The sequence below is a fragment of the Amborella trichopoda genome, chromosome 8 (genome assembly GCF_054954075.1).
Source record: "Amborella trichopoda isolate Santa Cruz 75 chromosome 8, AtrichopodaSantaCruz75HAP2 v2.0, whole genome shotgun sequence".
NCBI lineage: Eukaryota > Viridiplantae > Streptophyta > Magnoliopsida > Amborellales > Amborellaceae > Amborella > Amborella trichopoda.
Genome location: NC_142343.1, coordinates 44,239,527 through 44,250,183, shown reverse-complemented (window position 1 = coordinate 44,250,183; position 10,657 = coordinate 44,239,527). Strand labels below are relative to the sequence as shown.

The window sequence follows — 10,657 nt, the reverse complement described above, 5'->3', positions numbered from 1 at the left end:
ATAGATCTACTTGATTTTAACCATTCAAAAATTTATAATTTGATATGAAAGATTTTCAGATAATCCTCATAATTTTTTACACCAAAATTACATGTAATGATAAAATTTCGAGGTGGACCTTATTTGGATGGTTTAAGGTTGCGAGGTTATAAAATTCACACCTCGTAAGTATAATATTTATTTTTCAAAGAAGTAAAGTAAAGTGCCATCCGAGGGGCATATTAGTCATTTAGAAAATAAGGGCAAATTGATAATACGATACATTTAGGGCACTTACAAAAGAAATGCTCAATTTTTTTAAGGGCGAAACTGTAAATAACAATTTCCAGATAAAAAGGACAAAAGAAGGCCATCCTTGATAAATCCTAGAACATCTAGGGGCATAAGAGTCATATACTGAAAAGCGCTATATTTTAGGGCAAAGGCGAAAATAGCGGTAATGGTTACATCCACTGTTACTCCGAAAAGGCATTTGAAGCTTGCACTCTCAGAGAAAGCATTAATCTCTCTCCCAAATGCTTTATTTCTCTCTCTAAAATGCGGGTTCGTTTGGAGCTCTAATGGCGGATTTCAGACCAAAATACCGTAGAAATTAACTATTTTTAATAGCATCCATTTACGTCCGCTAAGGGTAAACCTCCAGATCCCAAACTTCATACATATGATGCTTTTCCATTGTTTTTTTAGCTACTTTAGCTCGCATTATTTCAGAGGAAAGCTCTGACTTCTTGAAGTTTTCAGGGTTTGTGTTTCTGGTATTTACTGTATGTTAAAATCTGGTTTTCTAGCTGTTTCTTAGCTTCCTTTCCACCTTGTGAAGCACCATTTTGATGGAGATTAGTGGCATATGGATAAATACTGTGAACAAGGGGTTCAGTGTGGTTTTTTAGTGACGTACTTTGTAATGCAGGGGTTTTGTGTGAAAATGGAGCTGTGATGGTGGATCCTGCTGCTGCAACTGAATATTACCGGGAAGTGAAGGTAAAATTCTCCAGATTGGAGTATTTACTGGTTCTCTAGATTGGAGTATTTACTGGTTCTCCAGATTGGAGTATTTACTGGTTCTCCAGATTGGAGTATTTACTGGTGAGCTAGTTTCGGAATTAGTAAGTAGAATCTCTTGTACGGTATTTAATCTTAAATATTATTTGTTTGAATCCAGAGTTAGACTGTCATTTGGAGCTTTAACGGCGGTTCCTGATATGAAATCTGAAGATTCAGTTGTAAACGGCATTGGAGATATCAAGATATCTGTGTTTTCTGGTTGTCAGAGGTAATCCTGGGATTTGTTTGTATCAGTCCTGAATAGTTTTGCCATGGTTCATGCCCTCTACAATCTGGCAATTTTTTTTTGATGAAAATCTGGCAATTTTTGAAGCTCTGTGTTTCGCTAAGCTGTATTATTTAGGTCTAGCTCTAGATGTTATTGTGTTATTTCCCAGGCGTTTTAGCTCTATCGTCCTCTGGCTCTGATACATGGCCTAGAATACTGATTTCCCATGGAACAATGATATTTTTTACTGCCAACTTGAGCGTTAACCCAAGAGCTCTTATCAGCCCCTTTTTTTGTCCGAGTTAGCAGTTTAGGGGAAATACTTAGAAGGTACTATGGTTTGAGTCTTCTGGTGTTTAGTAGATGAGTGATTTGATTATTGTAGTGTTAATCTTTAATATTTCAGTGATGTCTTTGACTTTCATTCAGGAATTAAAATTGTGGTTCACTAGAATGCACTTGGAGTCTGAACCTTCTAATTGCATATGTTTAACTTGAATGATGGTTTTCCTTGAGGGAGATTTGTCACTTAATTTTAACAACTGATTGTGTTGATGCTTCTGATGCATAAAAATCTCAAGCTCTTTGAGCTCTTAATTAAAGCTTTTGCTCTGTAATTTCCTCTAATTAAGTTTTCAAATGTGCATAGCAAATTGGGAGCTATTGTGTTTTTTATCAGTTAGTTTCTTGGTTTGCATTTGTGTTGGGTATGATGCATTGATGTTTACCATTAGTATTGCGCTCAAATTAGGTCTTAAATTCAGATTTACTGTGTATACTGGAGCCTTTCCTCAGTATTGAACTCAAATTAAGGTCTAAAATATAGAAGCTATAATGGTCTGCTGAAAGTTTTCCTGGTCTTGCCCTCAAATTATTATAGATTGCAGATTTCATTGAGGTTTCCCCGGGATTGGCTTTAAATCAGTGTATAAATGCAAAATTATGGCACATATTTCCAAGAAAGTGATTTTGATTCAAATACCTTCTTGAAAAATTTAACAGCTTCTGTTCTCATGCTTAAATGTTTGTTTAGGTTCTTGAGCTCCAAATGCTTGAAGCTTTTCAACTGCTTTTTTCTACTGAAGACTCATGCCATAGTTCCTTTTGAACTAGGTTTAAATGGCACATTTACCCTATAGATTTACGTTTTTAACTTACGGATCTTTCCTTTTAAACTGAAATGTTATGTTAATAGGGACACAGTTTTGGGGATCTGAAATAGAATTTTATTTTTCTTGTTGTTTAAAGTCTTTGTATCATTATGTTTCTAATTTTATATGCGAAGTGTTTGCTTATCTCTCCAAAACAAGGTTTTGAATCAAAATGCAATTTAGCTTTCGGCCCATATATTAGGATATTGTAATTTAAAGCAAGATTTCTGAGTGATGATTTTGGAAATATCAGTTTGATTTGTCCCGGGAGCAGGTTTCATGACCATTTTATCTGGACTGGATGGGTCATCAAAGAAAAAAAATGGCTTCCTCAGTCAGTAGTGACTGGTTGACCAAAAAAAAGAAACAGTTATAGAACCATTATGGAAAAACAGCCAGGGCCTTATGTTTTTAAATTTACTGTGTAATTTATCTAAATTGCAGATCTTTAAGCAATGGTTTTTGATAGATTACCTCTCTCTCTTTCATACTGGGTAAGCAAAAAATTGCCTCAGATTAATAAAGTGACTGATTCTCTCTCTCTCATTCTCTCTCTCACACACACACGCAAACACACACACGCGCAAGCACACACACGCACACGCACACGCACACACACACAGACCAAGCAAAATAATGCCTTAAATTAATGAAAGTTAGAATGTTTTGTGGAATGGCCATTGTTCCCAGCAAAGGAACCAACAAGCAAAAGATTCCACTTAACATCTACTCCTCCCTATTCTTCTAAACATGCCTCATGTCCTGTTGAAAATCTGCAAGCGGTTGTCTGGAATTGCTACATTATAATAAGCCTGTCTTTGGTTGATACCTTCCCTCTGGAAGCATTGGTGTTTACTTATTCCCATCCTTATTGAGTAGGTAATCTTTTATTCATATTTTAAATTAATGCTTTTGGGCTACTTTTGCTTCTGATAATGATTTAATTACAATTTGCAGGGCTTGACTACAGCTCTGTGATGCCAGAGTTTCAAACAAACTGTGTATTTCCTGGAGAACTTTCAACAAAGATATTGCAAATGACTAAATAGGAGGCTGATTTTGCCTGTGGTAAGTTCGAAATCTAAATCTTCTGCAATTGCATGTGGTAAATCCGTATTTTCTTCAAACAAATTGACATGTTTGCAAACAGGTTGCTTGTTTCAAACAAATAAAAAAACTATGTATTTCAGTTTATTCTTCACTGAAATTGGAGATTTTATTGAACCAAAAATAAGATTGGAGCTATTTCAGTTTATTCTTCACTGAAATGGGAGATTTTATCGAACCGAAAATAAGATTGGAGCTATTTCAGTTTATTCTTCACTGAAATGGGAGATTTTATTGAACCAAAAATAAGATTGGAGCAATGGTATTTTGAAAGAAATTCTGTAATTTGCCATGAAGTCAAAATATAAGACCATGAGATTTTGCAAAGAGAACACATACTATGTGAGAGATGAGGTAATCGGTTTTTCCGAGAAACCCTACATGTAACAGAAATATATACGAGCCCTTCATCTCTTTCTTTTTCTCTCAGAGATGACATGGGCCTTCATTTTGAAGAAAAGGGACCATATTTCTCTTTAACACTTCGGCAATTCCTCCTTGCTCATGTTTTTTCGGTGGGTTTCAAGGGAGATCATCAATATGGGACCAAATATCATTTCAAAATGAAGGAACATCATTTTTCCCCTTGAAAGAAGGAAAACACCCCAATTTTTTAAAGCATCTGCTTTTTTTTTTTTTAATAAAGTAGTGGCCCTACATTAAAGGTCAAAGACACACTGTACTCCCTCATTGATTGTTCAACTTTAAAATGAAATAATTTCAAAAAGTTGATCAATATCAGCTCAACGGTTTCTACTGTTGCTAAGAGAGAACTCTATGTTTTCATGGCAACCTTTCTTTCTTTTATCTCTATTGAGAAAATGAAAAGGAGAAAACTATTAAAGGAAATCCAGTGTTTGGAAATCCATTACTTTACTTTTCTGTAGACAGTTGCTTGTGTTCATTTTCTTTTTTAAAGTTAGCCTTAGCCTCATAATTCTGTTGCAGAAATTCTTGGATACCTTTTGCTTTTACTTTGGACTTTTTTCTCAGATTGTCATTTCTAATGCTTGATTAAGCACCATTATGGGAACCTGGGGCTTTGTATGAGAAAAACTTGGTACCTTTCCTTCTCAAAGTCATCTTTGTGGAGAGCTATAAAAAAATAGCTGATACTAGTGCACTGAGCAGTGGAGAAAAAGAAAAGAAAAGATCAATTATCAAAGGGATCCCTTTGTTATCCTTGGAAAATGGGACTGCATGTCCCTAGATATATTCAGAATATCTAGAGTGCCCCCAGTTTCCTGGATTGACACTTATGCCCCTCACTCTGGTATATCCTCAGACAAGAGAAAGCCTACATATTTTCTGAAAAGACTAAATCTGAATTGATGGTTTATGGGAGAGTCTTTCAAATTTCTTTTCATGTTAATATCTTTGCAGATTTCTTGGATTTTGTTCCGGAAAAACATATCTCTCTCAAACATCTACACACACGTGCACACACACACACACACACACACACATATATATATATATATTATGGGTGCGGTTTGTATAGAGCCTAGGCTCTAAACAATCAAATTAGAACCTACCTTCAAATATGTCGAGAAATGTGGTTTCACTACTGGAAATCTTTGTGATAGCCTTAAAATATATTTTCATATTTATTTATAAAGTTTAAAGCTTCAAAAATAGTGTAAATCGATAGATCTATGAATACTTGAAAATCTTGAAAATTGACGGTAAAAAAATGCGTTACAAAATGCGCTATTTCCAAAACTCGAAATCCTCTTTTTTCTCTTGTCCATGCATCTTGATGTCGAGATGATAAATTTGAAGACATGTGGGCATCAAAACAACCTCTTCTAATGAAATTTTTGAGGTAGGCTCAAATTTGATTGTTGAGAGCCTCAGCTCTATATAAACTTTCCCCTAGATATATATATATATATATATATATATATATATATATATATATATATATATATATATATATATATATATATATATATATATAAAAACTCTTAAAAACGCCTATAGGCGAAATTGAATAATGTTTCGCCCAGCTACGGACATGCTATATTTGTTGCGGTTTTGCCTTAAAAACCTCCATGGATCTACGGGAGCTGTGGCTGTTTCCTGTGTTTTTTTGCATGAAAAAATACCGCCATAGACATGTTATATCCGTTGCGGTCTTTTAATCCATGCCGTCCAAAAAAAATCGCACAGCGCCGAGCCTATGGGCAAAAACACAGTTCATTTTCGCCTATTGGCATTGTGTAGTGGCTTCCATATATATATATATAGCCTGGTTCATGTAGCACATTAACCTTATCTTGAAAATGAGATCATTTTCCAAATGAGAAATGATCCTATAGGACCCTCTCCCACCCATGTGTGTAGGACCCCAAAGGATCACCATTAAATTTAGCACGGATCTATAGAAAAGTCATGTCCCACACCCATATGATAATTTTTCTAGAGATCCGTGTCAACTTTAACGGTGATCTTTTGGGGTCCTACACACATGGGTGGGGAAGGGTCATATAGGATCATTACTCTTTCCAAATTGCAGGATAATCTGGTCTCTTCCAAGGATTCAAATCGCCTACACTTTTTGCTCTAAGGTTCGTACGCAATAAGAAATGGAAAAGTTGGAATATCTTGGTCATTTTCCTTTTATAATTGAGCATAGTCACACCTCTTTTGTTCGTTTCTTTTTGAAGATAACACTCTTTTACTAGATTTACAAGCACCTCATTTCAAAATGGGCTTCTCCTCGGGCATTAAACTCAAGTAACAAATCATATGGATTGTTCTGATAATCCTGATGGACACAAATTTCTAATCAAAGTGACTCCATTCAAATCAAATACCTAGAATAGGCTTATCTCAATCTGCAATGGCAACAGTCATTCCAATATATTATATAGACTATTGTGAACTTTTCCAGGGGTTTTACTGTAATTCCATGCCTTCCATGCAGTAATATTATCAATATGTGAACCAACAAAACTGCTGATGACCCATCTGATTCACCATAAGGCTGCTTTCTAATTCCAAAAAGATTTACACAGGGACCTTGAACCATACTCCAAGTCCAATGGATTATGGTATAAAGTACTCCAGGTGAAATCAACCCTCCGTTTCTTGCAAATGATGCTTTAGATAAACTGCACCCACTTGTATGCCGCCATGGTCCCTACTCTAGTTAATCACCTGCTGTCCATCAGTGGGAACTGATGGCTGCTTTAGCCTTGGATTACCCATTTACCATTGTCCATCAGAATGGTATACTTCTCGTTATTGATATTCTTGAAAATCTTCATCGGCATTCCTTCTCATATACTATGATATTTTCTCTGGTTGCAGGTTAATCAAGAAGAGACTGAGAAAACTGGAGACCCAGTTGTTAAATAAACCAATTATCCCTTGAGAACACCAGCTTCAATGAGAAACCCAACAACCAAAATCCGCTGTTCTTTTTACATTTTCTTCATTCTCATTTTCCAGTCTACTTTTAAAGCAGCTGCTGATCTAAATTCTGATGAACAAGCACTCCTTGCCTTTGCAAAAGAAGTGCCCCATGGCCGGAAACTTAATTGGAGTCCATTGATCCCCATTTGCCCTTCATGGACAGGCATAACATGCAACCCCGAGAAAACCCACGTTATAGCTCTACGACTCCCCGGGGTTGGGCTTTCAGGCCCAATTCCGCCCAACACAATCTCCAACCTCACCTCTCTCCAAACCCTAAGCCTAAGATCCAATCTCCTCCGTGGAAATTTCCCACCTGAAATATTGGCTCTACCCTCTCTGCGCTACCTTTATATCCAACGAAACAACTTTTCAGGTGAGATTCCATCTGATCTCTCTACAAATCTCACCCAAATTGATCTTTCAAACAATGATTTTGTTGGAAAAATCCCTCAAACAATTGGAAACCTCACCCAACTCACTGGATTGTTCCTTGAAAACAACTCTCTCATGGGATCCATCCCTGATGTCGATCTCCCTAAGCTCAAGCATTTGAATCTTAGTTACAACCAACTCAATGGCTCTATCCCAATTTCCCTCCAAAATTTTTCGAATTCTTCCTTTTTAGGTAACCCATTTCTGTGCGGTCCGCCTCTCTTACTCCAATGCACTCCAGTTCTTCCTACTCCTTCCCCCTCTCCTTTCATTCCAATCCCCCTCTCGCCTCCTCACGAACCCCCATCTAAGAAGAAGATAAGCACCGGGGCCATAGTCGCAATAGGTGTTGGAGGTGCGGCACTGCTTTTCTTGATAGCGGCCGTTTTTCTAGTGTTTTGTGTAAAAGAAAACAAAGGAGAAGACTCAAATGGAGAGGTGAAGGTTGGAAAGAAGGGAGAGAGGCCAAAGGACGAGTTTGGGGTCTCTGCACAAGAGGGAGAGAAGAACAAACTGGTGTTTTTCGAGGGGTGTTCTTATACTTTTGATCTCGAAGATTTGTTGAGAGCTTCGGCTGAAGTTTTAGGGAAAGGGAGTTTTGGAACTGCGTACAAAGCAGTTTTAGAAGATGGGACTACAGTTGTTGTGAAGAGATTGAAGGAGGTGGTTGTTGGGAAGAGAGAGTTTGAAGGGCAAATGGAGATGATTGGGAGGGTGGGGAAACATCGCAATGTTATTCCTTTAAGGGCGTATTATTACTCCAAGGATGAGAAGCTGCTTGTGTATGATTACGTGCCCACTGGCAACCTTTCGACTCTCCTTCATGGTATGTTACTTTTTGCTCAGCACTGCTCTCTCTCTCTCTCTCTCTCTCTCTCTTTCTCAGTTAATGTAATATCGCCCAGGTTCAAATCAAAATCGGCTGGTAAGATCGGAATTGTCCACGGGCCGGTTTCGGTTTTGGCCGGCCTGAGTGATCAGGTTGGGTATTTTAAAAAAATTGTATAAAATCCCCAAAAATAAGGGATTTGTTTGTAATGATTTTTTAAATATTCTTGCATGAATACTTATTTTTGCATTTTTCCCTTTCTGAAAAATTTCAAAAATTCCCCCGAGAGTTAATCTATATTTTAAAATCCATTTTTTCCACTCATGTTCAACCATCAAGTTCATTTGGATGTACTTTGTTTAATAATGTTTTAAATATACTTTTCATATTTTTTTAACACTTTTTTTGACCAGCCAGGACGAGACCAGTTAGGCCAATCGAAACCAGCCGGTCTACTGGTTACTCGGAACCAGCCATTGGCTTGTTTCCAAGGCCGGTTCGATTTTTCAAACACTGACACATATGCTTAGCAACTACACAATTTAGTGGCGCAAAGCCTGCAATCAAGAGTCTTCCCTCTTCCACAACACATCTATTTTTTAATGATTTCTTTCTCTGCCCCCTGAAAACCCCCTTAAACCAGGAAATCGCGGCGCGGAACGCACCCCACTCGACTGGGATACCCGTGTACGTATCGCCCTCGGTGCCGCCCGAGGCATTGCCCATCTCCACTCGGACATTGGTGGCGGAAAATTCACTCACGGCAACATCAAATCCTCCAACATCCTCCTCACCCCTGAACTTGAACCCTTAGTCTCCGACTTTGGTCTAGCCCCACTCATGAGCCCCCCTGCCCCTGGACCTCACCCCCGGGCTCCAGGCTATAGGGCTCCTGAAACCCTAGAAACCCGGAGGGCCACCCAAAAGTCTGACGTCTATAGCTTCGGTGTCCTCTTACTCGAGCTTTTGACTGGTAAATCACCAGCCCAAGCTCACCAAGCCCAAGCACAAGGAAGTGAGGATATTGCTGATTTGCCAAGATGGGTTCAAAGTGTAGTGAGAGAAGAGTGGACAGCTGAGGTTTTTGATGTTGAGCTCATGAGGTATCAGAATATAGAGGAGGAAATGGTTCAGATGTTGCAGGTGGCTATGGCTTGTGTTGCAAGGGTGCCGGATTTGAGGCCGAAGATGTCAGAGGTGGTGAAGATGGTGGAGGATGTAAAGCAGTCAGATTCAGAGAATAGGCCGAGTTCAGAGGATAACCGATCAAAGGACTCAAATGTGCAGACACCGTGAGAGTGAGAGTGAGAGTGAGAGCGATGGTATTCACATTTCACTTGGTTGAGATGGTGAGGTTTGAATTCCATGAGAGACAGAGAGATGGTGTTCAAATGTGAATTGCTTAGAGAGAGAGAGAGAGGGGATATTCAAATGTGAATGAGAGAGAGAGAGAGAGAGAGAAGAGAGAGGGAGAGGGAGATAGTATTCAGTGAGTGAAGAGTTGTTTAAGCCGATATAAGCTCTTTAATGTAACGTAGTTGTGTGAGTGATGGTCAGCTTTCCTCTCTTTTTCTTCGTATGAAAATCATTCTTATTGTTGTTTGGGATTATGATTTATGTGAACTGATGCAACTTCGAGTTGCCATTATTTCATTGGTAGTTGGCCTCTTCCAATCTGGGTTTTCACTTGCACGTTGAAATCTTTTGTTTTTTATATTAGATGAAGTTTCTATAAAGCTTAGGTTTTATGAAAACAAAATAAAGCCTCATCTCAAATCCTCACTTGAAAAAACACTTATTAACGGAAACCTCCATGATGGCTCTCAAATCAATTTTCAACCCAAACAATAAATTTTGAAGGTAAAAATGTATGTAGATTTTGCATGTTTATGAATTCTTAGTTTTTGGGTGAAATGGATGGTTTAGATAATTTATTACAATATACTTTTTTTTTAGAACTTAAAAATCTTAATTTTTTTCACAACCACAATGCTGTCCAAGTCAAGATGATTGATGTAAAGGTTTTCCATCTATTGAATTACAATTATTGATGAGTTGTGGTTTATTAGAAAGTCGTATCCATGGAATCCAAAATAAAATTGGGGTGCATAAGTTGTTTTTGGCATGGGTAACCTAATAGGTCCCAAATTTACCAAAATGCTTCCACTTCCTTCATGTTTCAAACCTGAAATATTGTTTTTAGCTAATGAAATATATTAATAATTTGGAACCCAAAAAAGTAATATATGCATTATTTAAGGGATGAAATTTCAGGTAGCTCCCATTCATAGTTCTGCTTCAGATGATGATACACGAGGAATCTTTCTTCCTTCTAATTACCGGCATATCTCTTATTCTTTTTTTCGAGATGATAAGTCCTAAATTTTATGAAAACAAAATAAAGCCCCACCTCAAATCCTTATATGGAAAGCACTTCCGACA

The 10,657-nt window shown here is 37.7% G+C and overlaps 1 protein-coding gene across 3 annotated transcripts; it reads left to right on the top strand.

Moving 5' to 3' along the window:
* Positions 1-441: 441 nt before the first annotated feature.
* On the top strand, positions 442-9,889 carry LOC18432391 (Leucine-rich repeat protein kinase family protein). Of its 3 annotated transcripts, none has more exons than XM_088874013.1 (7): positions 442-631; positions 911-981; positions 1,163-1,273; positions 3,382-3,492; positions 6,461-6,603; positions 6,847-8,212; positions 8,859-9,889. In XM_088874013.1, exons 6-7 carry the CDS (start codon positions 6,925-6,927, stop codon positions 9,509-9,511), a joined length of 1,941 nt encoding a protein of 646 aa, XP_088730139.1. In that variant the 5' UTR covers positions 442-631; positions 911-981; positions 1,163-1,273; positions 3,382-3,492; positions 6,461-6,603; positions 6,847-6,924; the 3' UTR covers positions 9,512-9,889. The 3 variants fall into 3 exon arrangements, with proteins under 3 accessions (XP_088730139.1, XP_088730138.1, XP_011622690.1); XM_088874012.1 differs by lacking the exon at positions 6,461-6,603 and adding an exon at positions 6,050-6,101; XM_011624388.3 differs by lacking the exon at positions 6,461-6,603.
* The last annotated feature ends 768 nt before the right edge of the window (positions 9,890-10,657 follow it).

Coding starts and splice junctions, on each gene's coding strand:
- LOC18432391 (XM_011624388.3), top strand. CDS start 6,925: ATGAGAAACCCAACAACCAAAATCCGCTGTTCTTTTTACATTTTCTTC. Junction 8,213..8,858: donor CCTTTCGACTCTCCTTCATG/GTATGTTACTTT, acceptor CCCTTAAACCAG/GAAATCGCGGCGCGGAACGC.